Consider the following 17,141-nt stretch of genomic DNA (forward strand, 5'->3'; position numbering starts at 1 on the left):
AAACAAAAATTATAAAAGTTACTTGTGTGGAACGTCCTGCATCCTCTCTCTCTCTTGGATCTAAATGTGCTTATCTTTGTTACATTTATTAAAAATAATTAAAAACTGTAATTCATCAATGTAGACTAAAATAATCCGTGATTTTTAGAATTGCGTCACTAACTCAATTGTGCGATGTAATCTATGACGGAATAAGCAAAGGCATAAATGGAAGATAAAATTACAAATTATTTCAAAAGAAAAACTTCAGATCTGTTCTTGCTCTTTGTAAATTAACTATCAATGTTGAAAAATCTACTTCCTCGTATAACTAACAATAAAAGCCTCTCGTGGGTATCGCTGTTTTAACAAAATAATGTAACTGCTTAAGAGCACGTATTTTCAAAATTAACTGGACAGTTCAACACCTAAATAAACAGTAAAAAAATTAAAAGAGAGAAAAGATAAACATTGGAGATGCCTCCAAGACATTCACAAGAGAGGTAAAAATGAAAAATAGAAAAGAGAAAAGATAAACATTGGAGACACCTCCAAGATATTCACAGAAGCAGTAAAAAAAAAGTTTAAAAAGTGAAAAAATAAAATGTTGGAGATATCTCCAAGATATTCACAAGAGCGGTAAAAAAATGAAAAGAAAGAAAGAAAAAACATTGGAAATACTCCAAGATATTCACAGGAACGGTAAAAAAAAAAGTAAAAAGAGAGAAAAGATAAGCATTGAATACACTCCAAGATATTCACAAGAGCGGTAAAAGTAATAATATTAAAAGACAGAAAAGATAAACATTGGAAATACCTCCAAGATATTCACAAGCACGGTGGAAAGGCTAAGCGGGAGCGGGTAAAGGCATTTCATGAACTGAAGTTTATATTTTTCTCATTATCATTGCCTCACTACCCATTATGATTAAAATTAATAAGAAGGATCTTTATCGTGTCAAACTGAAAATCAATTTTATCGGGGATTGGCTAACCTAGTGATTTAGACAAATCAATTGCAAATCCGTAAAGATATTAAAAATTAAAATTATTTAAATTTTGTTAATTATATTTAAAAATGATACATGGCAGCTCTCACATATTCTATTAGAATCGACTATTATGAACCAAAAAAACTGGATCCTTTGAAGACTAAATTTTGCCTCTAAAAAGGGTTTTGGGAAACAAAATTAATTAAAAAATTTATTTTGCATTTGTTTGGCTGTTAGAACATGGTTTTTAAAAAGATAAATGAAAAGAAAAATTGGGGCCGTCGCCATGGTCACTTGCTCACTTATATGTATCTTGACCGATGCGTTTTCCCTAAAAGTAGGAGGCCTGCCTCTGAGATTATGACTAAAATTGCGTCTCTCATATGAAAATAATTCATACTATAAATAATCGGTCCGCGGAGTCCTCTTCCCTTCCTTCCTGCTTTCTTTATCCCGAACGTTCGTCAAATTCCAGGGTTTCCGATTGGAATTCACCCGGAGGAGAGAAGCTTTGGTTTTCCGGCGATGGCGATCTCCGGCCAAGTGTTTGTCAGGTGCTTCGATGGTCGATCGCTCTGTCTGCAGATTGACGGTCACGATCTCAGCGGCCTCTCCTTGAGGCGAACGATCCACGAAAAAACCCTAATCCCTCCTTCTGTGCAACGCCTGGTCACCGGAACTCGAGAGATCACGGATGAGTTTCTGTTGGAACCAGACGGTTCTGGGCTTTTTCCTTCCGTCAACCTCTTATTACGTCTCCGTGGCGGCAAGGGGGGGTTCGGTTCTCTTCTCCGAGGCGCCGCGACGAAGGCAGGGCAAAAGAAGACGAACAATTTCGATGCCTGTCGGGATATGAGCGGCCGCAGGCTGCGACACGTGAATGCAGAGCGCAGATTGGAGGAGTGGAAGGCGGAGGCCGAGGAACGGAAGCTTGAGAAGATAGCGCAGGAGTTCCTGAAGAAACAGATGAAGAAGGACAAGGGCAAACCCCTAGGAGATAAGGCGGAGAAGTATCTGGAGAGTTACAGGGCGCAGACGTCTAAGTCGGTCGAGGAAGTGCGGGCCGCGGTTCAAGAATCGATCGGCAATCTCCGTGCGAACGGGAAGCGCAAGGGTTTGGAAAACGAAGGCCAAACGTCGAAGCGTTTGAAGGGCTTGTGGTAAGTTTTGAAAATCTTATTTCTTTTTCCCTTCCTCTCATTTTTTATACAGACTATATCATATTGTGCTAATTGTTGAAAGAGGTTTCACCACTTCTAATATAACTAATTCTTGTTAATTCTCTTTTCTTTGTTTCGTTTTCCATTAATCTTTCTATCATCGGCATATATTGGTTATTACTTCTTAATCAATATTTTCAATTGATTTCATTATTCTTGGTGTTTTGTTTGTGGTGCTTGGGGTTCTCCGTTTGATGAATTCTATGTGCATTTTGTCGGCAAAAGTGTTGAGGGTTAGGTCAGCTCGAAACTTTCACGTATTAAGCGTTAGATTAATAATATGTTGATGGTCATTGCTTACGGGTTATTGTTTTGTATATGCTGTGTGCAATTAACGTGCCACCGGTCGAACTGTTACGCAGAGGTTCTCAATGTGAGATGACGGTTGGCGGTTAGTAGTCATCCTTGCAGTTTCACAAGTGATAAACTACAAAAGGATATGCTCCGTTAAATTTATTTTCCTTTTCCAAAATTTGAACCTCCGCATGGTATCCTTCTGTTTTCAATTTACTGGCCTCTTTGTGGGTTGAATCTTACCAGGTTATTTTGCTTTCTTTTGTTTGGATTGAATTGGGTTCATAGATTTTGAGCAGTTAAGAAACATGTCACCTAGTCAACCTGAGGTTAACCTAAGGAGCGGGAGCATTCGAAATCTGGGGCTGTAAAGCGTATCAAACTCGGGTGAATTTATATATTGATAAACTCTGATTGGCCCCTGGTCGAGTTAGTATGCAGATTAATGCATTATTTGTGTCAATACAAGAAAAACCTATTAATCCTGGTTTGCTGGTAATTGAACATTTTCGAAAACTATCTAAACAAATTATTGGAATTAAACAAGACCAGTACCTTGTTTAGACCAGTACCCAAGATACCAATCATGATGTTGAACAAAGATTTTTACTATTCTTTTCAAATTGATTTTGATAAAGAATCATAATAGCACATAAAATGTGGAATCCTGAAATTGCAGATGCCTCCCTTTTTTTCAACAGCAGAGGTACAATGATATAACAGATGGGAGTTATAACCTCCTCCTCTTTGGAAAGGATCCATTTTCTTGGAAAAGTGTCATCTTTCCAAGATGTCTGATTAATTTTGCTACAGAAACATAGATGAACATGTTAACCCAAGGCCAACTGAACAGTATATTATATAAGTTGTTACTAACAGCATAACCAACTAATACCAGGGAAAGGAGTTTAATCTTGGTTTCAGTGGGAACCAATCATAAGATTGACAGCAGGTCTCTGAGCTCCCATTTGGTCGGAATTGTTATGGTGTTTGTGAAATGTAGATGTATTACAATTTTCTGATTTAGGCTTTTGGAGGTACTATGTGTTCCTCTTTGTGTATACCGCTTGCCAATGTTATCACTGGCGTAGCGTATCGCTTATCGGTCGGGCCGACCTATACGCCGTATCGTAACTTATCGTAACATTAATTTTTTAATTTTTAAAAAATGTTAAAAAATCATAAAAAATTCCAAAAAAAATCCGAAAAAACAAGTAAAAATCAGAAAAAGTCAAGAAAAATGTATTTAAAGGAACATTCATCATTCATGTATATGATTATGAAGTATGAACTATGAAGTATGAACTATGAATAACACATTCCAAAATAAGAAATCAGACATTCAAAATAACATAATAAGCAGCTGAAGAAAATTCGATTACATCACAATTCATAAGTTCAAAAGTGAAAACATATAGTTATCAATCATGATTCATTCAAGTTTCAACAACAATCCTCGTCAATCGTCATTTCTATCATCATCTTCATGATCATCTTCATTTTCTTCATTAAGTGCTTCTATCCCCTCTGTTGGAAATGGAATGTCTCCAACATTCCATTGCTCTCCAGTCTCTCCTTCAATAATCTTTGCTACTACTTCAAGGTTCAAAAAATCAAGATCGTCGATAGACTCCAAAAAACCTCTCCCTCCCTAAAAACCCTCTTTCTCCAAGCTTCCCACCATCCCTAGACTCCCCACAACGAGAAACAAAGCTTCTTCACCGGCAAAACTTGAAGCAAATGGAGAAAATCTCTCCCTTCCACGTCTCTTGTAGCGTTTACAAACAAGAAAATAGAGAGAGAGGATCGTCTGTTTTAAAACAAGGCGTAAAAAAGGGGCCGTCGGGCCCCTTTGTAATTTTTCCCCCGTATCAAGCGATACAGGGGAGTATCGCACGTATCGATCGCGTCGCGTATAGGTTTTCACAACCCATACGATACGTATCGTACGATACGCGTCCGTATCGTACGATACGGATAACATTGCCGCTTGCTGCATCTTTTTGCCTCTTTTGGTTGTTTTGTTGCTGGTTCTATATTTCTCAATCGAACTCTTAGATCTTTGGGGTTGCATCCTATAATGTTATTTTGCATTCTTACCAAGGAATTTTGACAATGACAGGGTCCTGGAAGAAGATGAAGATGATGATGAAGAAGCTGATGAGAAGTCTGTTGTTCTTGATGAAGGGAATGCTGAGTGCAATGAAGCTGCTGATCTGGATGATCGAGGCAGTCCTATTTCTCTTTCTACAGCTTCTGGATTAGGAACAGATGGTGTCAGCGGCTCAAGTAGTCCTTGTACTGAAGGGGTGTCTTCAGATTGTGATTCAGCACAAAATGTATTAACTGATTCAGCTGATCATGCGATTCATAGAACAAATGATTTTGTTGAGAATGGATCTTCCCAAGTCGCACCTAATGAACAGGAACATGGAGCATCTTCTGATGCTTCAGGAGATGGGGACGCTAGTCCTGTTACTCCTGCTTCATGTAGTTGTGATCCTATAGACAACGAATGCCAGCATGCACCTCTAACTTCTGAGGCTGCCCATGATAATCTTTCCAAAGAAGTTGCTGTCAAGGAAAGTCAGTTCGATGAGACACTCAACTTGGACAAATTTCAAACAGCAAAAGATTTGGAGGTTGGTTCCCAGCATTCCTTGCAATTCTGGATATAACAGCTTGTAGATGTATGATGAATTCTGTTTTCACAACTGAGCTCTCTGTTTGGGAGCCATATGGAGGAATAAGTTCTTTGGTTCTTATATGGGTGTCTAAAGTTCATTTATTATCTTATGATTTAAACTAAAGATTTCGGTTTTGGCCATGCTCTAAAGTCTAAAGAACCCTCTTTTTTATTTCTCTTGGATGCAAGTCCTTTATCTCACTACGGGTTACTCCATTAACAAGACTAGGATTTAAGTCACCTTAGTCTATTAGTAAGAGCACAATGTTGAGTCGATCCAAGTCATGAAGCATTAAGAATTGGTAGGAAAGGGAGCGACCTTTTTAATATGTCTAACTTCAGCAAGATAGTTTAATGGGAGGTCTTGACGAGTTTTATTTTATCATATGTAAATGGAAGGGTTCCTGAGAGTCCCAGTAGAGTATTTATCACACCCTTTGAAGAGTTGGGAATGCTGTTGCAAAATTGTATTTATTTTAAAGCATATCGTCAGTTTCACAGGCTGACTTTGGCTGTCTGTGGCTGCAGATCATTGGGATGGAGAGGTTAAAATCAGAGCTGCAAGCGAGAGGATTAAAGTGTGGGGGCACCCTGGAGCAGCGTGCTGAGAGGCTCTTTCTTCTGAAGACGATGCCTATGGACAAGATTCCGAAGAAGCATCTTGCCAAGACCAGCTAATTGCTGGAGTAGAACCTGAACGTCGAATTGCTTTGTCTGCTGTGTTATAAAGAGTAATGTACCGCATGTACTAATTTGCGCAACAGACATAACATGGTGAAATTCCACCAGTTAGCGTACGTTTTGTTTTTGCAACATGTAATGTAGGACGAGTAATGCAAACAAGCACGCCCGTCTGTTTGCCTATGGTTGTATTATTCCTCAATGTGCTTTTGGAGATCTATGAAATGGAAAGACTTATTTCTTGATCATGGATTTTGTGTTTGATATGTATAAGGGGCACACGCCCGCACACTGACACGCTTGCTACAGTTTGTGGAACATGCGGTCCAGGTGAGCGTTTCAAATTCAAGTTGGTTCGACCTAATTTGATGGGTGGATGTGTCCACAGTGATTAAAGTCGCTCCAGCTATTTGCATTTCTTGGCAAGGAATTGTGAATGGCCAAAGTAGTTTATTGTATTTCAGGTTATTGGTTTTGTAGTTATTAGAAATAACTTTATTTAGATTATTCACTCACACCCTCTCTCTATAGACACACACACTCTCTCTATATATACACACACATATAGAGAGAGAGGGAGAGTGTACCACCAGGTAGCGGTCCCTGAATATCAAACTCTTGTAAGGGAGCCTGTGCTTGAGCAAATGGTAAATTAAAAAAATCTCAGGGTAATTTCATTACTATCTTACAGGTGTCTTGAATTGGTTCTTGCTTGTTTCAATTTAGTTTAACTAGTGAATGAGGTGAATATGAGTAGTTCAGCATTGTATTGATTTTTTCTTTCCAACTTGTTTATGCTTGATGGCCAACTCATACGCGTTTGTGTGCGTGTTTGTACGTGTCTCGTCGGAGGTGTCTGGTACTTATAGAATGTTTTGATGAAAGCATATGGTTGGATAGCCATTTTCTGAGTTAATAATTTTTTATAGTAATAAAAAAAATGAACCGCTCTTAAAATGACAAAGTTCTGCTAGTGGGAGGATCAGTACGTTTCATAAGAACAACTTAAATATTAAAATATACTTTAACGATAATTTGAGAGATCTTCTATTGCTGACGTCTGTGACATACAAATTTCTCTCTATATCTGTGTGCTTGTGGTTGCACGTATTGTTTTGTACCACAATCAGAACTCGCTATTCTGGCCGTGCATGGTGAAACCATTGGCAATAATTGGACATCTCAACATGGAGACTCGGATATTGTTTTAATACTATTTGGGTGAACTTTGACGAAAAAGGATTCTCATTTTAGGAAATTTGATACGAAGATGTTCATGTTCTGAATGCAACTCTAAGAAATCATCACATGCAGGGTTCCTCCTTTTTATCATAAACCAACAAGGGCTCTATCCGCCTGACTAAAAGGTCTGATGCTTTCTAGTCTCTATTTCATAAATCTGCTAGCTTTCCCAGCCAGCCCATCAAGAATTTAACAAGAATATTGTCAATACATGAGTAATCCTACTCCATTAAGTACGTTACAATTTAGTAATCAAATGTTGGATCAAATTGCCCGCTCCCCATCTGATGACACTAGATCTGGCTCTAATACATATGTTGATCAGAATCGAATCAGCCATTTAGATCACAGGCACACGTTTACCAACAAATCAGGTGCCCTTATACATGAGATACACCACTTGAAGCTCTGCCCCGAGCTTAATGTTTGTAAAAGAGAGCCAGATTTGTCGAACTTGATGTATTTGAGCTTTGGTTATTTTTGCAAGCACGTGGAACTAAAAGAAGAAGCCGAAGCCCTTCCCCTTTTCCTCTACCCTCAAGAGCTGACTTTGGGTGGAAAGCCAGACACCCATCAACTAAGCGTTGAGCCAAGCAAACTTAGCAGCTTGCTTTCCCCCAAACTACAATTTTCTGCTCCAAAGTTAGCAGAAATGAAACTCAATTTATTCAATGGAGCTCATGCTAGCTCTATAGAATGCATTCACTCAAAAGCACACAGAAAAAACTGAAAGAGGTTTGGAAAGTCCCAAAGGGCTTGACGCAATGTATCTTGCTACTATGAGGGCATTTGATGACAGGAAAGCTGCACTCATCCGAATGCAGTGTTCTGTGAATGTGTCCATTTTTTGAAACATATTCACCAAACAATGTTCCTGTTAGCAAGGGTGGATTTTCTTTCAGGAGCGGGTCAAACGGTCCAACGAACTTATTCGAGTAGGACCAAACTAAACCTAAATCCAAAAAATACATTACGCAACTAAAAATTTTTAATTTTTTTTCTAATGTAATTTTTTTGCGCCATAACATGGGGCTGGGCTAAAGGGTTTTTGGCCGCTTTCCAAAGTAGAGTTCAGTTCTAGGGTATAGGGACAACGGAAACTAAGATCACATTTGTTTTCTTTCCGATGAAGCATTTCAAGAATTCTTTTTGCATTGAGAACAGTACATACATTTTATATTTGTATGCATAGCTGTAAACGGAAAAACTAGCATGAGTTAAGTGGCTCGCTTTTTTCTTCATCCCTTGAGTTTTAGGTCATTGCGTCTTCAAGGATAGGACTGTACAAGGAGTCAAGCCAACCCGAGATCTATTTGAGTTGGCTCAGACCATAACATATTTGGATTAGAATTCAGATTCCAATACAAAGAAAAGTCATATCTGAATCCGAAATCTGATTTTACAATCCAAATCTAAATCCGAATTTTACCAATTTTAAAAAATGTGAGAGCATTAGATATATGATATTTGTCTAATCCTAATTCATTTGGATATTTATGTATATCCTAATCTGAATCCAATCGGATGTCATTTCTTAAATCCAAATTCGACCCTGTTTCTTGTTTGGATATTAAAAATTGGATCGGTTCAGTTGGATATCCAATTCAAATCGGATATGTTGACATCTTTATTGTTCGGTTAAATTTGACTTGTTTGTTGAAAGAGTTGAGCTCATACTTAACTGAAAATTCAAGCTTCCAGACGAGTCGAGCAAACTCAAGTAAGCTCGTTTAATCTAGGTTATATTTTTTCTTTTTAATTCCAAACTGAAAACAAAGGAAAGAAATCAGGTCAAATGGGGTTTTGGTAAACAAGCCTAACGAATCAAACTCAAGCTGCCATTGGGTCTATCGAATTGAGGTCAAGCTCAACCTTGTATAGCTCGACTCGAGCTTGAGCTTGCTTGAGCAGGGGAAGATATGAGTGGAGTAGAGTTGAGCTGACCAAGCTCGAGCTTAACTCGGCTCGTGTAGAGCCCTCCTTAAAGGAAATAAAAAGGTTCAGACTTCTTTAAAAGATTTAAGAGTACGTTTAACCTTGTAACTAAACTTATGGAGATTTGCGGTCGCTGATAGCATGAGCTGGCTAGAACAGCTTATAGTAGTTATGGTAGTTAGAACTCGATAAATGGTTCACACATAGGAATACCACAGCATCAAGATCGATGACGGATGAATTAAAACCTCTTTCAAACTTGTAGTAGTAAGCATTTCAAATTAAGTGAGTTCACCGTTGGGAACAATGTAGTTTTTTTTTTTTAAACTACAAACAATGCAAGGATACGGAGAAAAATTTCTGTAGTGCAGCTGAATGGAGTTAGATTAACATAGTTGAAGAAATTATCCAATATAAATATCCAATATTGCTGATTGAAAAGTTGAATAAATGTCGCGGATAGGGGTGGAGGGAGGGGGGCCACAAGGGCCATGGACCGGGTGAGCGCAGGAAAAAAAAATTATATTGAAAAAATCAAATTTTTTTAGTTTGGCCCAACCAGTCGCTCCTCTTGGCCCGACCTGCGGATCGTTTGGCCCGTCCCCTGAAAAAAATCCTGGCTCCGCCCCTGGTCGCTGATGTTAGAAAAATTCAAGGAAGTGTAGATTGAGCATGGATCCGTACATCTGCTGTGCCCTGGTGTAGACAACAGATCCGAAATAATTTAAATCTACATTAGCATCAACCTCATACTCATCATGATTATAAGTATAATTCTATATGGGGCCCGTGCAGATAATGGACAACTAAGAAATTCTCAATGCTTAGCGAAAGCTTGACTATGAAGATGTGATGCTTAGCAGCACTGTGGCTTCTTCTTTATGGATGATCTGAGAACAGTTGCTGCTGCAATTTATTACCTACAAAACAGGTTGGAAGACGACGAACTTACAGCCTGCCCACATGATATGCACTCTGCAAAAAACCATTGAGCTATCTACAAATAACTTTCGTAAAGCACTCCAGTGTCGTAGATAAAGATCACCAGAACAACTAAGATTATGTAATTTAGTGGGTGGCTGGATATTCATGATGAAGCTTCTCTCTCTCTCTCTCTCTCTCTCTCTCTCCCTCCCTCCCTCCCTCTCTCTCTCAGAGAAAACAACACTTTTGCTCTACATAAAGATTATCTAATCCACTGACGTTATACAACTTAATGGTTGACTATGATGAAACATCTCTTCGTCTTTCCACTGAAAACGCAGCTCTACTGCACTAGATAAAGTTTATCTGAAAATTTTGAGAAAGTTAGTGCTTGATCATAATGAATCATCTCTCTCTCTCGCTCTCTCTCTCTCGCTCTCACTCTCTCACTCTCTCTCTCTCTCTCTCTCACACACACACACACAAAAAAAAAAAAAAACAACACTTTTGCCCTAGATAAAGATTATCTAATCCACTGAAGTAATGCAAGTTAGTGGTTGACTATGATGAAACATCTCTTCGTCTTTCCACTGAAAACGCAGCTCTACTGCACTAGATAAAGTTTATCTGAAAATTTTGTGGAAGTTAGTGCTTGATTATAATGAATCATCTCTCTCTCTCTTAAATGCAGTCAATATGGCAGACATAACAAACAATACCTGGTCCCATTGGGAATATGAAACTTGAGAAGAAGTACTGTTAGTTGTGGAAAACAATCCACATGAGGATGTGATGTCGAGGTTGCTGTTCCATCTCCAGTTGTTCTAGAGGTTATAGCCAATGAATTCAAGTACTATGGGCAATATTATAGGGTTTCCAAGCATGATGAGCAGGTGCTTGAGTAGGGATGTCAATATATCTAATTTGCATGGGATATCCAACATAACCGTTTCCAAAAAATTGGATATAGAAAAAAATTAATATCCAATTAATAAATCAGATTGGATTTGAATTTAAGAAAATGGCATCCAATTAGATACGTGCATAAATGTCTAATCAGATTTGGATACAAGATTGAGATTGAATTTATTTTTAAACAAACATCCTATATCAAATGCTCTTATATTTCAAAATAGATCAAATTCGATTCAAAATTCGGATTCAGATTCAGATATGAATGTGAAAACCAGATTTGAATCGGATTCAAAATATGAAATCAGATTTTGATTCGGATTCAGATATCACTTTCTTTGTTTGTATTTGAATCCAAATACATGAATATCTAGAAAAGTAGGTACAGTTAAGGATATAGCCCATGTGAATATGATCCATTGACATCCCTATGCTTGGTCTTTCTTGTATAACTTATTGTCTGTTTCATCTACTAAATCACATACACAATTTTTGAGGTCTGACATATAGAGATACACATAAATATTCATATGGCTTGGAGTTTCATATTTTTGTTCATAAATCATCTTTGATTATCTTGTTTGGGTTTGACTCTAGTAATACTTATCGACACTGTGAGGATCTATAGTGGGACCAAAGCTGTACAGCCCAAAGCTGTACAGCTGGATCTTAGTAGATTCAGATCCGTCCCACCAGATCCAGGTTCAATTTGTCCACTATTTCTCTACATAAACAGTCTTGCCATCCAATCGTAAGGACATTTGCTGAATTCTGGCTTAAGATATTTCACTTACTAATTTCATTTTGTTTTTTCTGCATATTGTTCAGTTAACTTTAAGTTCAGCATCTTTTATTTATTGAATCTTTCTTTTTCTTATTTCATGTTTTATTATGTCAAGTTTGAAGGCACCTAACTTGACCCCAGACTATAGAACATAGATGCATGTCAGTGGTCAAACCAGTGGTGGAGTCAAAAAATTTTTTTTTGAGGAGCACCGATTCACAAGTTTTCATACTTGAAAGAGCACTTACATGTATAACATAATAAATATTAAACAATCTTAATACAAAAATAAAAAAAAAAGTGAGAAGCTGGTGTGGCAACTGCCCACACGACCCTATATGTAGCTCCACCACCATGTCGGATCGGACGGGTGGGTAAAATGAAATACTGCTCTTGCGCACCCCACACCATAGCGTGCAAGACATTTCGGATAACTTTCCATGTGCAAGCAATCAATGTAGAAAAGGAAAATAGATTGATTGGGAAGGAAGTTTCAGGGAATCAATGTTGTGCATATGCACTACTTGGACGTCCATTTCAACGTTATGTTGCAGTTAATGCGTAGGACATAAACTTTGCCTGGATGTCAACTATAAGGTAAGCTGCGCATTCACATATCATTTATAGTTTTTGAGTCCAAAGTAAATAAGGGGCGTGTGGTAGCAGCGGCTCCAAATCTTTGGTCTTTCTAATTCAACAGCTTCAGGATTGCCATTTGTAGATTTTCTAACAGTTACTAAACCATGGTTTCCCATGCAAATCTCAAAATCCACATGAGAAGTTTGACCCTCGTCTTCACCTACTTTAGATTGCAAATGTTTGGATCTTAAATTCTTTGCTTGTTAAATGGATCTACGATTAGATCCAACATGTGACCGAGGATTGGGAGCTATCAAATGTCCCAATTCGGCAGCTCTGAAGAAGCCTTCCAAAACTAGCAATATCAACACAGAAGAATCTTCTTTTTTCATGTGTTTACACATTTGGATTCAAATTCGCATGCAAATACAAACACAAAAAGTCTGCCTAATCCAAAATCTGATTTCACAATCCAAACCTGGTCTGAATCCGATTTTTACATTGATCATATCTGAATCTAAATCCGAATTTTGAAGACCATTGAATATATGATATTTATTTAAACATAAATTTGATCCGGATCAAAATTCAAATTCGTGAATATTGGATGTCATTTGTTAATCTAAACTCAATCTAATTTCTTAGTTGGTTATTAATTTTTTTTTTTTTTTTATGTCTGATGTTTTTGGAATGGTTTGGTCAAGTATCCTATTCACATCCCTCAGATAATTCTACCCAAGGCTTGAGCCCGATCGAGCTGGTACCAATACCCACCCCTAACAGCTACTAACAATGTCCAATCACATCAATATGACTCTATGAAAATTTAATCATTGGAAGCATGAGGTGTCCGGCGAGATGAAAATGTGAAAAGCGAATTCCATTGTCATTGCAAAGGAAAAGCCAAATTACTCTTTTGAGGGAAAGAATAGCAACAGGTAAACTAATAATTATCCAAAGTGCCCAAAGGGATTTTACTGGTTGTTTTTTCTTTAGAAATATTTTAATATGCTCCTGAATTTTAAAAGATTAAACGGTGTTGAGAATTAGCTTTTTTAAGTGTGCTTGTTTTGCGTCAAGATTTAGGGGAAAACCATTTCTCCTCTTTGTTTTCAAGATTCAAAGCTGTTGTAAGTTTTACAATACATTCTTCAACTTAAATTTTTGACATGCTACCGTTTGCTGAAAACGGGTTGTTTATGTATCCCTAGATCCGACACTTGTTCATTGCTTTGCTTTTAGAAACTTGAAAACTTTTTCAAACTTATAAAAGAAATGCTATTTCTTCTAATTATGGCGTGTCGGAGTGAATCAAAGTTATTAAATACTTTTAAAAGAACTAGTAATAAAAGTTCAACATGAAAAATAGCATACTATATTTGGGCTTCTACTTTTATGTTAGGTCGTACGATAGCGAGTTAAAAAAAAAAAAAAAAAAAAAAAAACCCCATACAGATACCTTTGCGACCTAACTTGAGAGTAATGGTGCCAACTGCCAACCTGGCCCTATAAATACATGGACAAAACTTGGCTACACGGTCGCAAATTTCAATAAGGCAGAACCTTAGGGTGGGGCCTACAGGCTTGCAGAACAGGTTGTGTGGGCCCCAGGAGCTCCTAGATCAATGCATTCATAACATGAGAGTTGGTTGACAAAGGTTAAAAACATAAAAAATAAAACGCTGTTGTTTATACATTTGGACTCTATAAGCAAATTGGAATATATATATATATACTCCTCACAAAAAAGAAAAAGAAAAAGAAAAACTATGCATGATTTTTCCATGTATTAAAAGTGCCCCTCCCCTCTCAATAAGGTCTTAGTCAATTACGTTTACGGCGCATACTCAAAACAAAGTTTTGGAATCAAAGCGCCATTTTGCCTCTAAAGTGCCATTTTCGGCCTGTTTTAATGAACTAAAAACAGTTGTTCTAAAAACCTGGTTTTGTCTAATGCAATCCTACTTCGTAAAGTACGTGTATGCCCGCTTATGGGGAACAGGCACGCATGCTGCTGATCAAGTGACGTGCTAGGAGAGAAAGTTCAAGGAGATAAGGATATTTTAGTAATTTATTAAAAGATGTGCCTCATAGTTTTTTTATTTTTTTAATTTTTAATTTTGTTTTTATAATTTTTTTTAATGTGAATTAAAAGTATTTTAGTCATTAACCATACTGACACATACATGAAAATTTATGCACAGACCCTCTCTGGCCTGCCAAAAGAAGAAGGAAATATATAATTGAATGAAAGGGTGACAGCCCATCAGGAGTGAAGAAGAATGATCAACCTTGCTAATGGAGGCACGGCTTTTACCTCGACAAATTCTTGTATCTCATTCTATTTACCACAGTACTTCCACATGTTCACATCGTTTCGGTGGAAAATTTTTGATAAAGAAACTAATCTCAACGACTGATTTGAAAGAATCAAGGAGAAAGTCGGAGTTCATTTGTTGATAATGCATTCACATAGATCGATACACAAGGCATAAGAAAACAAAACGAGAAACACAATTGGAATAAATTGATTGAAGAGAGAAAGAGAGAGGGCGAAAGAACACACGACATTGAAAGAGTACACGGCATTGTTAGCTGTTACTATTCCATGAACCTGTTGGTAATAGTTTGTTATTTTTGTGGGACAACTCCGTATTGTTGTTGATAGTTCCTTACATAATGATTAACTTGATTATTCACGAGTATCTACACTTACATAAAGTTTTGTACATATATGCTAAACAATTCCAAAATTGGAGGGCATTCATTACAAGTTGTTCGTAGTTTGCCTTTCTCTAAGCATTTTTTGCTTTTCTCCAAAGATTCTTTTGTTGACAATGGTGAGCCCGGAAGCCTTAGCAAAAACAGTACCATGAAAACTCAGTATCTCTGGATGGATTTGACATAGGGCATCACATTTTCTTCCTACGATTTGTTCACCTCAAATGACTTAACTTTCGCTTATCACGTAAGCTCTTTGAATGAGCAGTCTAACAAACACCACTAGTTTTTATCAATACCACGCCATACAATAAAGCGACAAAACAACAAAGTTCAAACTTGAGTTGAAGTCTTCAAGCCAACACCCTTCATATTTCTCTCTCAAAACCATGTGTATGGTCACATATTTATGTACAGTTGATCGCTTATCAGTTGTCCAACAAATTGAACCACATCCATCTGACTAGACATGTCATATCTTTATGCCTTTAAAGTATTTTGATTCACTTTTGAAGTTTACGAGACCTATAGTACATCTTTCAACTCGGGTGCTGTCGAAAATATTAAATTTTTAAAATTTTATATAGGTTAAAATAAAGTTTTAAAATTTGCATGTAAATTTTTGAATTTTTAAAAATCTCAAGATGGACCATGGCGGTTCCTTGCCCACCCCTAGGGGTGAACAGGAGTCGAGTCAAGCCCAAGCTTAGTCAGCTTGAGCTCGGCTCGACTAATAAAATCTCGAGCTCGACTTAGGTGGAGCTCGAGGTTAGGACGACGGAAGCAGCTCGAGCTCGACTCGGCTCGAACTCGAGAATAGCTCGATGGAAGCAGCTCGAGTTCAACTTGGCAGTTACGTGTTGAACTCGAGCTCGACTCGAATAAAGTTCAACAAACTCGTTTGAATAGAATTGATATTCATCGTTATGTGTTGAGCTCCAGCTCGACTCGATTAAGGCTCGACAAACTCGTTTGAATAGAATTGATATTCATCGTTGCGTGTTGAGCTCTAGCTTGACTCGATCAAAGCTCGACAAACTCGTAAACTCGTTTGAATATATCGACTTGATTAAGGGTCGACAAACTCGATTAAGGCTGGAGCTCGACTCAGCAGTTACATGTTGAGCTAGAACTCAACTCGATTATTTGAAGTAGTCAACTCATGAATTTGAGTTCGACTCATTAAGCAAATAACTCGGCTCGAACTCATTCTCAAGCCAAACTTTAACGAGTCGAGCTCGAGCTAGCTCGTTGTTCACCCCTACCTGCCTTTGCTGCAATTTTGAACTATGTTGGTTAAAGCCATACAAACAAGTCATTGAGAGGAAAGAGTTTGGTGTAACAGAAGCAGTTCAACTCCCACCAACAACGCAACAACCTTTCTTGAATAACAAAGCTGCATCTAATGGGTTTCACCTCACAAGAATTCATGTGCCTGATTTTTCTTTAGCTTGTTTATAAGAAAAAATGTAAGAATGTTACTTGAATAAAATTTGGATCCAAATAGATACAGGCGAGTGAATTGGAAGCATTGAGCTCAAACTTTTACATGTGATTGAAACCGATGGTCGGTCAAAGTTGAAGAACTTTATAACCGATCGCATCCGAAATTCTCTACCAAAATTTTCTAACTGAAGATATCGAAATTATTTCCAAAGAACGGATATGCCTAAGTAAGCTCAACTGAATTTGTTAGATCCCGTTCAACAACAATTCAGTTTCTCGCTGCTCAGGTATTCCGAATCCTAACATCGATTCGAATGCAAAGAAAGAAAAGTCTATGGTGTGTCCGAATCCAAATTTCAAATTCAAAATCCTAATCCAAATAAAATCTTAACTTTTAAATTCACAACTGAATCTGATCTTCACTTTTAAATAAACAAAAGAATCTAAACCATATAATTATATACCGAAAGCCAATTTTTATTGTGTATGAATATTTGATACAAAATATTTGCTAAGTAAGTTTGAAGTGGAATCTAAATCATAATCCAATTGCACATTTACTTAAAAGGATAGTTTATAAAAATTATGTTTCTTTAAAACAAAAAACGTATTAAAAACACGAAAAAAATTTGCTAGTAAAAAAAAAAACGTTCATTTTTTTAAACGCCAAAACGAAAAGAACTATATATTCGAACTTTTTTTTTCTCATTTTTTTTATTTTCGGCAATTTTGTTCATTTTTTTAAG

The 17,141-nt window shown here is 37.3% G+C and overlaps 1 protein-coding gene across 1 annotated transcript; it reads left to right on the plus strand.

Annotated features, from left to right (window-relative positions):
- The first annotated feature begins 1,398 nt into the window (after positions 1-1,398).
- LOC116261439 (uncharacterized) lies at positions 1,399-6,100 on the plus strand. The gene is made up of 3 exons (XM_031640188.2): positions 1,399-2,131; positions 4,608-5,127; positions 5,700-6,100. Exons 1-3 carry the CDS (start codon positions 1,497-1,499, stop codon positions 5,847-5,849), a joined length of 1,305 nt encoding a protein of 434 aa, XP_031496048.1. The 5' UTR covers positions 1,399-1,496; the 3' UTR covers positions 5,850-6,100.
- Positions 6,101-17,141: the final 11,041 nt, after the last annotated feature.

The sequence above is a fragment of the Nymphaea colorata genome, chromosome 9 (genome assembly GCF_008831285.2).
Source record: "Nymphaea colorata isolate Beijing-Zhang1983 chromosome 9, ASM883128v2, whole genome shotgun sequence".
NCBI lineage: Eukaryota > Viridiplantae > Streptophyta > Magnoliopsida > Nymphaeales > Nymphaeaceae > Nymphaea > Nymphaea colorata.